Source organism: Rissa tridactyla, chromosome 7 (assembly GCF_028500815.1).
Source record: "Rissa tridactyla isolate bRisTri1 chromosome 7, bRisTri1.patW.cur.20221130, whole genome shotgun sequence".
In the NCBI taxonomy this organism is placed as follows: Eukaryota; Metazoa; Chordata; class Aves; order Charadriiformes; family Laridae; genus Rissa; species Rissa tridactyla.
The window spans coordinates 24189125-24202684 of NC_071472.1; the positions used below are offsets into that span (position 1 = coordinate 24189125).

The window sequence follows — 13560 nt, forward strand, 5'->3', positions numbered from 1 at the left end:
GAAGAGCTTCTGATTTTCTCAAGTGTAGAGTGTGTATCATTCACTCCTACTAGAGAGCTGCTGCTATCAGCACTTTGGAAACTGTGTGGTTTCTGGCTGCATTGCTCTCATACACCTAGCTAACTGCTGGTTTCGGTCTGTTTACCATTGTAATTTTAGCAAATTATGGCTGGACAAGGAGAGTCAGTGATTTGTGCAGTCAACAATCTATAATAGGAATTGAAAGTATTTAAGTCATTTTTTTAGCATAGAGAGATTGCTAGGATGTTTCTAATAAATTAAAGCTTAATTAATATTAGTTGATATGTTAATTGCATAATTTAATTAACTAGCTGCTGAAGCCATTTATTTTAACATATTTCAATGTCTTTCCTGTGGAGCTGGATTACGACTGTAAGTTTCTAATCTTGTTTTGAATATCTGTTTTTACAGAAAGATCTGTCTGAGGAAGAAGTAAGTTGTTTGGTTTTTTTCCTGTACAGAACTACTGCTTAATATAGACATTTACAATTATATGGAAACATAATTCAAGAAAACTGATAGCTCAGTAAGTTGGTTAACTATTGAGTCTAATGGGTTTGCCTTCAAGTAAAACATGCTTTTGTATTTGCAGGACAGAGCTCTAGTTTGCTATTCTAATGTCATTTACCCTCCCTCCTTATTTTGAAAGTTCAAAGACCAATGTGTGAATATTCAGGTTAGCAAGAATTTGCTGATACGTCCCGGTACATCAGCCAACAGACTCAGTGGATAAGAAAACATGACACAGAGCCGAATGTGGTGCAGTTCTAGCCCTTAATGCTCTTCCTGTGTAAGAGAGTTTAAAAAAAAAGGGAAGGAACTCAACCAAAGCTTCACCGTTGCACTTTCCCAGTTTGTCCATACTGTGTCACCCTGACTGCGGGCTGTGGCAGGTCTGGCTGCCATTTTGAGGGGAATAAAGTTACCTTTCCTTTTAAAGATGTTATTCCTACTTAAGGTACAGTTACCTCAGGCAAAGATTGTTCTGATGAGCAGCTCAAGGAAACTGCTAAATATTATGAGTGTTTGCCAAAGTTGAGTAAAATGCCAAAGCAGTTTATTTTTCACTGATTTCCACTAGCATCTTGGTTTTTCTCTGTCAAAATAAACCCTGAAATAGTAAGACAGTCAATGTTATCCTTGGACAACATATTGTTACTTACTAATTGGGATATCCAGATGAGAATGATATTTAAACCTGTCACTTCTAGACATCTCTGAGCTGAGTGGAGGTTTAATAAATAATAAAACCAAAAATAAAAACAACATTGCCTATTCCTCCTGCAAAAATAATGCCAGTATCTGTAATAATTCTGTATTATGGAATGGTTTTAAAGTTTCAAAAAGATCCTAAAAATTGCATAACTACATACCATAATGATGTCTGACTGGGACACATGACAGTAGAGATGACAGAATTATAAGAAAGACTAGAAACTATTACAATGAATTGCATTAACTACATAAAAGTATACATCCATAACGTGTTTGGTTTATAGATCTAGCTAGAGCTAAACTATGATCTATCCTACATATAATCGAGTAAAGTGGAAAGAAGACGTAAGATGTTTTCTTGGCTATCTCTACAGTGACTAGTAATAAAAACAAATCTACAACCATAGACACAGCATCCCAATAAACCAACCTTGTGAAGAGTTTGGAGGTAAAGCCGTTATTGAGATAATTGAAATTTCAAGAGTAGGAATGATAGGGATTTTTGGATGGAGTGTAGGAGACCACATTCCTGATGAGTGGTAAACTGACAGTTAAAAGATCTCTGTAAAACATGTACATATAACTGGCTGCTGGTCATTACTGGTGTACTCAGACTAGCCATACAGTAACTTAAAAGCAATGTTCATGTGTTTTCCATGTCTTCTATTGAAATGTGCTGATTTGGACTATTTTCATTCAAAGTGTCCCCAGGCTGCCACGTGTAACTGTGAGAAGGGGGAAAGAGGCCTTCCTGGCCCTGCTGTAAGTACCTATCATTGCTCGAATAACTGATATACAGTATAAGTGAAGATTTATTTCATTGTTCGTATTTTTTTAGGAAATTATTTGAACCCAAATCCTGAGACAACAATAGTTCGAGGTTCAATACATAGTCCTCCATAGTTACATTGCATAGAAATGTCACACCAGCAGGAAATGCACAGAGAGACCTGAGAATGCCATGACGTCCCCTCTGAAAAATGAACAGTGGGATTTGTTGAGGCTTTCCTTTTAGCCACAACAATTTAAAAGGCAGGAAAGAGCAACTTTCCTGTATAGAGCAATAATTCACCTGTTACAATCAGACAAGCAGACCAGGTGGATCTAACAAGCTCAAGATCAAACATTAATATTGGAAAAGCTCTCTGAAAGCAACAGAGAGAGGCAAGAGGCTGAAACATTAGCAACAGCTGAGACAAGAGACTTGTAAAATAGACTGGACTTCTTTCAGAATACTCTTACAACTAGAACCCTTAAGTAAATCTAGGGGATTGCTTCATACAAGGTTTGGTGACCTAAACTGCAGGGTTTAAGTTTCAAAAAGCACTCTGGGAGTTGAATGGTCTGATATTATACCCCTAACATTGAACTAAAGCACCATAGTACCTTATAGCCCTTGCTCATGGTGAAGGGGCTGTATCAGAGTTTGAAACAGAACCCTAGGGATCTGCCCATCCTCATCCTTTTGACCTGAACATCCTGTACATATATAAACAGAAATACACACCAGTTTTATCCTGCACAGTACTGCACACTTTAATTGAAAATGTAGCCTCTTGTGTGCAAACAGAAGTTTAGTTTGGGTTATTATTGAATGCCTTTACCTGGAGAGCGCAAGTACCTCTTAAACAAAAGCATACACCACAAAGCATTCAAAAAAACCCAAAACAACCACTTGGCAAGCTGGGGAGTTATAAAAACATCTGATCACCTCTCTTCTTCAGAGGAGACCTCAACAGGTTTTGTTTACAACAAAGACAAAAGAGAAAAAAGGCTGCCTATCGAGTTGGTCCTGCTGCTCCCAAAAATTTAATTTCAAGGTTATGGTAAACGCAAACTTTTTTTAAAACAAATCTATAGGAAGCAAATATCCTAAATACATTTAAAAAAAAATCACCAAAACAAAACACAAACCCCCCAAAAACCCACAAAAGTGTATATTTTATAAAATAAAATTACTTGACTAACATATATTATAAGAATTTTATTTTCTTGTTTTCAGGGTAAAAAGGGTCGCACTGGGGACGATGGAGCTCCAGGCCTGAAAGGAGCAAAGGTGATGTGATTTTTCAGATTTAGAAGACAGATTTGGTACTTCATTAATATGGAAAGACTATTCCAATAGTACCCATGTACTTTCCACCTGGAAATTTCTTAAACTTCATCTACACCCTTTTGCTGTAGTAAAGACTAATATTCTTTACAAATTAAAATCTTATATCTAACATAAAAAAACATGAAGAGTATAAAAAGAAAGAGCTGGTATGCTTCCTGTATTGCATTGGGATATCTACTCAGATAATAAGGACAATACTATCTTATCCTGATTTCACTGATCTTGATATTGGATTATTCATAGGGGGAGCCAGGTCTTAATGGAATCCCAGGACGAGATGGAATAGAGGTAAAAAAAGATTTTTTTCCCCTTCTTCTCCAGTAAGCAGTGTTCCTTCAAGGCAAAACACCACCTTTTTTTTTTTCCCCAATTATAATAGCAACTTTAAATTCTGGTTTACCAGCTAATGATTCATTAACACTAAAATCGGAAAACATTACCATTGCTTAAACAAAGGGATTAATTCCTTCTTATAAGAGTGATGTAGAAAATACTCTCTAATAATACATAGGCCCTCCTAAAAAGCATGAAAAGCTCTGCTATGATAATCTAAGAACATTGCAGAAATTGACACTCTGCATCTTTATGGGTCAGTTTAAATTCATTTGGCAAATAAAAGATCCAGTATGTAATAGCAATGAAAAAGATGAACGAAATACATATAGGACTTAACTGTAGGACCAGCCTCTTAGTGCCTAACTCTGAATTCATTCACGTATGAATCACTCTACTTTATTTTTTCTTATTTATTCATTATTTCTTATTTATTCCTTTTTAATTAGTGACTTTTTTCTGGCTTTCTTATTTTACTATGTTTCTTACTAAGATGGAAATACGAACTCTAGTTGATCTGCTTTTACATCATCAAAATCACAGTCTAAAATGACACTTCCATAAGATTTCTTCACACATAACAACAGCATCTATCATGACAGGATTTAGAGTCATACTACCACGTTTATCAGACATCACCTTTTCTACTTAATTGTTCATTATAACCTGAAATGCGGCTTTTCTAGAGAGTTGAACGTCAATAGTGTCAATATGCACATTCTTACATTTGCGTTATATATCCTCACAACCTGCTTTGCTTTTTTATTTTCCCAGGGGAAATCTGGATATAAAGGAGAGAAGGTACTACTTTTAGTCAGAACTTCTGCTTACATACAGATATTTGGTGTTATTATTATTTATTATGTATAGTGCCATATTTCTTATAAATACTAGTAATGAACAACAACATCATCTTACCAGCTGCTGCACAAGCTCTAATAGATGTGCCCCTTCTCCAATGAACTTGCAGCGCAATTGCTATAATATGTCATGAACAGAATAACATTTAGGTTTGCAACTAAAGCATCCAAAGAATAAGGATGATATGCTCAATATACCTCATAAATATTTATTGCTGCTCCTTTCCAGGGTGAAAGAGGTGAATGTGGAATCCCAGGGATAAAAGGAGACAGAGTAAGTAGGCACAAAGTTGTTAGGCTTTCAAGAAACACAGTTAAAATACAGAAAAAACTACAACTCCCTGAGAAACAACCATGATGATAGATTTAAGGCAAATATTAATTCTAAGTCTGAGGGAAATTAACAACTGTCAGTTTTAAAAAATTAAGTGAGCAAGGATACTATTTTCAGTAACTTTCTCAGCTCCTTCTATATTTTCACGCGATTCCTTTTAAGGCCCAAGCCTAAACCTGTTTACAACAATGGGAAAACTCGACTTTAACAGAAGCAAAAGGTTTGAAGTAGTAAGCAAAGGGAACAAGAGGTGAAGATGAAATCACGGTTCCTAATGCCAGTCTTCAAGATTTGGTGTACAATTGCTGTCAATATTTTAAATGAAACAGAGTTTAATCCTGCATTACTAGTCCTTGATAAGTAACTCTGTTCATTCTTACTCTGTATTCTGATTACCACTGTCCCTTTTAAAAATATTTATTCAATACCTGCTGGCTGCTGAGCTTCTCTTGATTTTCTTTTTTATTTTAATGTAAAGATACCTAAATAAGATACGTTAGTAAAAAGTTATCTAAAAGTGTTTTTGACCAAATCTAAATACTCATAAATGTATCTTTTTTTCCACATGCCTTCCAGGGTCCTGAAGGTCCAGTAGGCCCCAGAGGAACAAGAGGGCTACAGGTAAAAAAAAAAAAAGAAAAGAAAAGAAAAGAAAAAAGAAAAGAAAAGAAAAGAAAAAAACTTAGAAAAACAACAATACCTGGTTCCCTGGTATTCAAAGCTGTGAAAAAATGTACCACAACCATCATGGAATCTTTGAGTCACTGAGTTCAAGACATAAAAAATCTATCTTCTGAAACAGCAAAATTAACAAGAATTTGGAGGAGCAGTCTAGACAAATAAATCATCCTTATAATGCATTCAGTCTCCAAGACGACAGCAAATATAGTTCCATAAAAAACAAAATCACTCATTTCCCATTCAGTGTCTTAACTATTTCATTGTCTCACAGAAGTACATGGGAACACTTTAGTCTCTTTTCATCCCAACACTCTTGAACTGAAGGCCAAGAAGCTTAGCCGGTCACAGATGTTTCAGTAAATCTTGACTATAGATTACCTTTAATTGTATTCAAATAAAGGGAGAGACAAATTCTGTCCCCCAATTACCAAACTCAGCTCCAACTGAGCTGAATAGCTGAATCTACACATACATCAGAAAGCAAAGCTTCAGTTCTAAAATGTTTGTAACTCATATTTTCGTGCAGACTACAGCAAATTAGAGGTTGTTTTTCAAGCTGCCATTGTTCCAAAAGCTTGAAAAATCTCATTAAAACCACTCCTGTTTTAATAGGGTCCACAAGGACAACCTGGAGATCAAGGGCCTGAAGGCCTACAAGGATCAAAGGCAAGAACGGCATTATTTCTTCTCTTTCTTAATGTTAAAAGGTATTAATACAGTCTCACAACAATAATGCTTTTATCCTTATACCCCTGCCCTTCTTGTAGGGGATGCAGTTTATTGTGACATTGCTAGCAAATCATATATTCTTTGTGTTCTACAGAGTTCCTAAGTAAGGAACATTTACTCTTTGTATTGGATTCAGGTCCATATTGGATTCAGGTCCAAATCACACTCTAGTCTTTTCTCACAGTTAAAATATGGCAGCATCACAGAATATTACTTAACAGCAGTGTAGCATTGCATTTCTTCAGTTTTCAATTTAAAACTATTTTTTTCCCTAAGTGCTAAGCAGGAATTCTGTTTGAGATCTCAAAAAACCCTCTCCTCTTGAAAAGGTACATTCTCAAGAAGAATTCTATAGCTCAAAATTAGCAGTCCCGCTGTTTAGTGATGCTCAGCTGAAGATATCTGAAAGTCACAAGGAAGAGCACAATTCGGGACACAGTCTTGCAATGGGCCCTCTGCAGATGGGCCTCAGAAATCACCCAGTGCTTCACTGCAAGATCCAGTCCCCTCTGTAAACAGAATATATTTTTGGTTTGTTTGTTTGAAAAAACTTACGATTTACATTTATTAAACACTTAAGATTTGCTGGGTTTACTTCTTACTTACCCCATTGTAAGTTCCAGGTATACCAATGGAGATCATTTCATCCTGTGGTTCTGTGATGACTTGATATCTTTATCATAGTAGTTTAATGGAAGATGCAAATAACAGTGCATATTATAGACAATTATGAGAACTGTTCATTAAGAAAGACCACAGTTATACTTTGCTTCTCCGAAAAAACTTACACTGAGTAATTCAACCAAGGCTAATGGGTTCTTCAGCTACTGAAATGGATATTATTGTAGAGAAAAACGTGAAAATAAGTTTATAAAAGACATTTTGGTATCTCCTTTGCACCACATTTAGAGTGCCTGCTGGACAACAGTGAGGCATAGAGCAGTCGGGTGTCAAAACTCTCATATCCCACATGAAACGAAACATTTTTCCTTTTGTTTAATCTGGTATCACTTTGTACAGGAGATACTGACATTCTTAATAAAGGGAATTTTGAAGCATTGAACAGGCAAACAGATGAAGTACTCTGTAAGACAATTCCAATGGGCTGAAATTCAGGATATACAAAAAATTAAGTTACAAACTGAGTTAAACTGATTTCCCTAGACACCAATTTATAAGCAGAATTGTTTCTTTTTTCATTCTTTGACAAGGGTGAAAGAGGTCTCCCTGGGCCACCTGGCTTGCCTGGAGAGACTGGAATAGGACTGCCAGGCCCAAAGGTACAAGCATTTCTCATCTTCTATAGTACGTGTACTGTAGGCTAAAAACGAAGATCAAGACAGCCAAGATAATATACTTGCTGGTACATGAGAAACTTCCAGCCCCCAAATGCTGTTTTTATGGTACTGGAAAGGTATTTTGTATGTTGATCAAAACTGTTTGGAAAAAAAAAGTACATTTTAAGTATGTACTTTAAAGGAATTTTTTTACAGTAGTGTTTACGCTTGACATGACATAACTCAATCCAAGCAGTATATGGCTCAGTAAAAATGCATATGTAGTCTTAAACAAAAATTATCCTGTGAAAAACAGACTTGTTGCTTTGGATGACTGGCATAAAGAAAACAGAAACACTATGATAGAAATACTGACTTCTTGGAAAAGTATCAATAAGTGATACATAATGTATTCAGCATATGATGGGAATAATTCACCATTTAGATTCAACACTGCCTTCTCTCAAATGCAGAATTGAGGCTGTCCCCTAACGCTGGGAAACTGCACCAGCTCAGTCTCTGTGGTGCCTTGCATGCTGTATGACTCTGAGGATGCTCAAATTTTCTCTGCCATTCCTGTATTCTCCTACATCAATTATTTCTAGCACAGAGTGTCTGATGAGTTGTTATATGCTGCACAGATACGAATACCTAAATCAGGCATTTTCAAAATACATCTTTCTTTGAAGGGTGACACCGGTTTGACAGGAAGACCAGGCCCTGTTGGCCCACCCGGAGTTGGTGAGCCGGGAATTATGGTATGTCTATTTTTTATTTGGTGAGAGGGAAGCAGGACAGAAAGGAAAAACTCTCAGTGCTTCCCTATTAAAGGGGATATTTGTGTGTTAAATGATACCATCTCTTTTCTTTCTTCCGCTAGTTCTTACTTTCATACATACTAGGTTGTCTGCCTTTCATTTCCCTCAATAAATTGGAAATGTTTCCAATTCCTTAACTTTTCTAATTCTCTTAGTCTCCAAAACAGCTATGGAAAAATAACACTTTATGCAAAACCACACAAATATTTAAATAAATTTGTCCCCTGATAGATTCAAATCCACATGTGGTAACTGAGGTTGACTGCATTTCAGTATCATTAGAATATTAACATTACGGCTTTGAGGGAGAGACTCCATTGCAACCACTGTAACATTAGAAACAGTCATACCTAAACAACTTCAATAAAGACATTCAGATTGCGTAAGTGGTCCCAGGTAGCAATTTGACCAGTATTACCTTTCCTGGAGATAACAGAGGGGGAAATAAAAAAAACCAAACTGAATTTCATAATTTATAGTAGGTTTGGCTCAGAACTCTCTTCCATCTTTTCCTTCCCTTCCTCCTCCTGGTAGCTGCATACTCAACCTATTTGTGGTGATTCAGAAAATCAGTATGCCAATTTTAGGGTTGCTTTTTTTCAAAGTGTCAGACTTTTTTACTGAGCTATTTACAATACAGCAGACTCAAACTCATTTCTCATCACCTGGATGAAAGACCCCCTAGTGCAACCACAAGGGAAATTTTGTGCAGTTTTTTCACAAGTAGCTTTTCCCCATTGACAAGGAAAGATTTGTAATAATCATTTCAAAAGAGGTGCTCCCATCACAACCAGAAAGATGGTTTGGTAACTGAACTGACTGATCTCAAACCTGCTTGGAAATACACTACTGGAGAGGAGCGAGTTCTCATTGAAGAGCCCAAAGAAAAGAGCATTACTCATAAGGCCAGCGGTGACAGTCAGTCAAAGGGGGCAGTAATGCTTCCTGAGTCTCTTCAATAACAGCAGAAAGAAAAAAGCCACTTTGTGGGGGAAAAGGTGCCTGTGATGTGCATCTTTGTTAGTCACGACAGCTGTACTGGTATAACAAAAGATTTTGATTTTAAAAAAATATACTAAAGGTGGTTTTTAAATTTACTTTAAAGTGTATTTGCTTCAAAAGAGTTTTCTTTTTATAGCTGAATGCAGTGTAATTATCTTTAGCTAAGAACTAGGCATAATTCTAAAGTTCTATGCAGAAGAAACAGAAGCATATTTAAGCTGCAGAGCTAAATCTACTGTGATTGTGTAATCTCAAGGAATACATTGAGAAAAAAAAACAGATGCAGGAAAACACTGTAAAGCTGGCTCAATATGCACAGGTTTTGAACTTGCATTTAGTGAAAGGTTTTAGTTGTCTTACTTGCTACTTGTGCTCCTATCAGATCTGCTTTCAAAACGAGAAGGGCATGCTAGTATTCTCTTCACCAATTACAGTCAAATCTCCCTACAGCTCCATCTTCTTCAGTACGACTCTGCATGGTCTTTAATCTGGTTCTCCCTGTCTCTCATGATTATACTGATACATTAATAAGGATAAGTAAAAATTTGTAAACCAAACTAAAGTTTAGGGAGTGAAGATTTCAAAAGTATAAGGAATAGGAATTTTAGCTACATAACCTGTGATGCATAAGTAATGAGAAAATTAAACTGTCTGCCTTGTTATTGCTGCAGGCCAGAATGCTCATCATTTATTCACTGTGAATATCATATTACTGTATTATTTTTAACAGGTTACAACTACACCAACATTTAAAGACATGCTTAAAACCGACAATGACATAGAACCTGCTGCTGTTGATTTGAGTGATTAATACATATTCTAGGCCATTTTAAACTTATGTTAACAGGGGCCTCAAGGACCACAAGGTGTTCAAGGAGAAAGAGGTTCACCAGGAGATGGGCTTCCAGGAGCAAAGGTACAGCAGTCGAAGGGTTTTAAGACCAGAGCAGCACCATTAAATGATTGCATGCCAAAACAAGTCCATAGCAGACAGAGGAATCAGAGAAAGTGGCTTGTAAATTAATATTAACATTCAGCATCAATTAACCTGATATGTTTTCATAGAATTCAGTTGGTCCGAACATGACTTCTAGGTACAGCTAACCTTTGGGACCTGTAAAGCCAATATTTAATTCACCTGACACTTGATTTGTGAGATCTAAGCCTGGAAAGAATTATAATTTTAAAACAGCCTCAAGGATCTAACTTTAAATCAACTATTATAAAAGTGATTCCTAGATGAAAAATGCAGCTTTTTGTTGTTGCTTTTTTCTAAATCCTTATATAGAGAGATCTTTGTTGTCACTAAAGACGGACTTCTAAGATTCTTAAATACCTCAGCCATTAGCTTATGCGTTTTAACAGAAATCTGAATTCAGTTTGTGGGAAAAGAAAGCTGCTGTTACTAATTTTCAGATCCAGCGGAAGCAATGGCAGCAGTAGTTGCACCTACATGGATGGACCCACTGCGAGCTCCTTTCGCTGCCCGCTGCGAACAAACTCCCACTTTGACCTTTGGTTACAGCGACAAAGTGACACAGCTTGTACAAGAGCTAAATAAATAACTAAATGGTTCACTCATTTTTATGCCGGCACCGAGGCAATTTTGGTTGGGAAAACAATAAAAAATCGTTTAGCATATGCAGGCCCCAACTGTCCATTTTCTAAAAATCTTAGGATTTTTGCTTAGCACAATATTGTAGTCAGCTAGGTTTAAATTTGACTGCTGCTAGCAACATAGTATCTTCAAACATCCAGTATATATTTTATGATGAATTATATAAATTATCTAACCTCATTGTTGATGGCTTGTATTTCCTTAGCAGATCTCATGCATGAAAACAAACAAAAAAATCATTTAGAAAATGCATTTAGAGATCACTCCATTGCCACTGAAATACCAATTCGTGTGGGAAGAAACACGGAAACTACTAAGTAAAGCACAGCAACAATGCACAGTGGGAACAAGTACAGAAGAATGCATAATCTAACCAAAACTATTGAGCAACTGAGATAGGCAGAATAAAATAATCAAAGTGGAATTCTGCCAGTGTTATCAGAACCTTGATTCTATAAAAAATTTACTACTTTGTACTGTCAAGTCTGACCTGGAGCCAAGCACGTATCAACAGAGTCTATTCGTATCTCTAATCCTATTAATGGCTGCCAAGTATGTCAGCTCTCTGGTTTTAAACACAGTTTAAACAGGTGATTTGTTAATCTGAAGCAAATTTTACAGTTGCTTTCCTCAGAACATTTTTACTGCAAGCTCACAGTTCAGTAAAAAGGAAAATGAAGGCACTGTTCTATAGCATCAGGAGTGAAGTATGCTATTTTAAACAGAAATCCCCTTGATGTTTCTCAGTCAAAGTTAAAATGATGGAATTGGTTACAAGGGAGAGAAAAGATCTGTCTGGGGCACAACTTTATTGCCTTGGGTGATTCTGTGACAATTTACACAACCTAACAATCTGTCTCTAAATGTTTTAACAGAAGTACAAGAAAGCACAATATTTGTGTCCTTATTAGCAACCTGCATTTTCCCTGAGATCTCTGTTTTGTAAATAAACACTTCTAAAGATGATGACATTTACAAACAGACTTCTACAACAGTACAGTTTGGCCTGGTATTTATTCTGGCAAAATTCTTACTGAGAGCCAGATCCTCATTGCTACACTTAATTAAGATTAACCCATGAGGTAAATAAGCAGAATTCAGCTTTCAGTTAGTCTCGTTCATTTAAATCAGTTGTAGCTTTGCCATTGATTTGAGGGGAAGCACAACAGGACCTCAAGTAATCGAGGGCAGAAAGATAAAAAGAAGCTTGTTCAGCTCTTTCATCAGCAATTTCAAACTGCGAGCAAGCTCATTTGAAAAGATGACCCCTTTGGTATCCCGGAAAACAGATTCAGGAGCTACTTTCTGCTTTTTCTTGTTTTGGTTTTCATGATGACAGAGCAAACTTCAGAGAGATCAGCTGCGTGTTTCTACAGTTAACAACATATTATTTTTTCATGTAGGGAGAACGTGGTTTTGATGGACCAAAAGGCCCTCGTGGACTTCCAGGCATCAGCATAAAAGGTGAAAAGGTGAGCAGTAAATACACAGGGGACTAACAAAAGTGCCAATAAATCTACATAATACAGGGAACACAGAGCTGATATTCACTACAAAAGATGTAATGAGGCAAGGAACCCACAATAGGCCCTGGATAATAAGTATTTTGTAGAGAGATTTATGCCCAATAAACTCTCCCAACCTATTTTAACATCTCCTCATATTAAAATAGGAAATGTTACAAAAAGCATCTGATGCTGTGGGAAGGTTAAGATTTAGAAAGGGAAAAAGAAACTAGCAGTTGTTTGCAACTGAACAAAAGGTCAGATCCCCAGCTTCACTGACTTCAGGAGAGGGGAAGTCAACATGGACTAGCACGGGAGCCATCCCAGATTGTTTCTGTACCTTTACACAACTAAGCAATTGTACGTTGTTTGCCAGGGTGAATTCGGCCCTCCTGGTTTACCTGGGCCAATTGGATTACCTGGAATTGGAATTCAAGGAGAGAAGGTGCAGTTTTCGCTTCCCCCTCACCCCACACTTAGATGTGTAGTAAGAGAGAATATTTTATTTCTGATAATTACTTAACCGATCTTTTCAGGGAGTGGAGGGCCCAAAAGGACCACCTGGCGCTAGAGGGCTACCAGGACAGGGACTACCTGGACAAAAGGTTAGGAAAATTTCTGAAGTAAAAGCTACTGTTCTGTTTTTACTGTTATGTTTCCTGATTAAGAAATGTCTGTCTCTATTCTTACGCTTGTTGAAGTGCTGAACACCAATCTAAGTATTGACACAGCTGCAGGAAATTATTTTCTTAATTAATATTATTAAACTGTAGAGCAGATCCTACTCCACTGGAAAGCCTTGACAAACCAATGCCATAGCTATCTATTTAGGTTTTGGCTTGGCTCAGCACAGAACCTTTGAGGTACTATGTGTCAGTCAGTGAACTGCACTTGGTCTGATAGGTTTCCATGGGAAGGGTTGTCTGCCTTGAACTTGCAGTTTCATCGTAACAGGTGCAGGTGCAGTACAGCAATTCCAGAAAGCAGTTGCACTTAACACAGAACACCACCGAAATTTCAATATCGTCTTTTAACCTCACTGTACTGTTTC

General features: G+C 36.8%; 1 protein-coding gene across 1 annotated transcript in view; it reads left to right on the forward strand.

The window, feature by feature from the left end:
* Nucleotides 1-13560, forward strand: part of LOC128912368 (collagen alpha-1(XXVIII) chain-like) — a 34100-nt gene that overhangs the window by 2778 nt on the left and 17762 nt on the right. The window contains exons 3-16 of the mRNA XM_054208140.1: nucleotides 433-453; nucleotides 1939-1998; nucleotides 3239-3292; nucleotides 3596-3640; nucleotides 4460-4486; nucleotides 4775-4819; nucleotides 5456-5500; nucleotides 6173-6226; nucleotides 7501-7569; nucleotides 8256-8324; nucleotides 10234-10302; nucleotides 12408-12476; nucleotides 12886-12954; nucleotides 13046-13114. Of these exons, the coding sequence (XP_054064115.1) occupies nucleotides 433-453; nucleotides 1939-1998; nucleotides 3239-3292; nucleotides 3596-3640; nucleotides 4460-4486; nucleotides 4775-4819; nucleotides 5456-5500; nucleotides 6173-6226; nucleotides 7501-7569; nucleotides 8256-8324; nucleotides 10234-10302; nucleotides 12408-12476; nucleotides 12886-12954; nucleotides 13046-13114 (765 nt within the window). The remainder of the gene's footprint in view (nucleotides 1-432; nucleotides 454-1938; nucleotides 1999-3238; nucleotides 3293-3595; nucleotides 3641-4459; nucleotides 4487-4774; nucleotides 4820-5455; nucleotides 5501-6172; nucleotides 6227-7500; nucleotides 7570-8255; nucleotides 8325-10233; nucleotides 10303-12407; nucleotides 12477-12885; nucleotides 12955-13045; nucleotides 13115-13560) is intronic.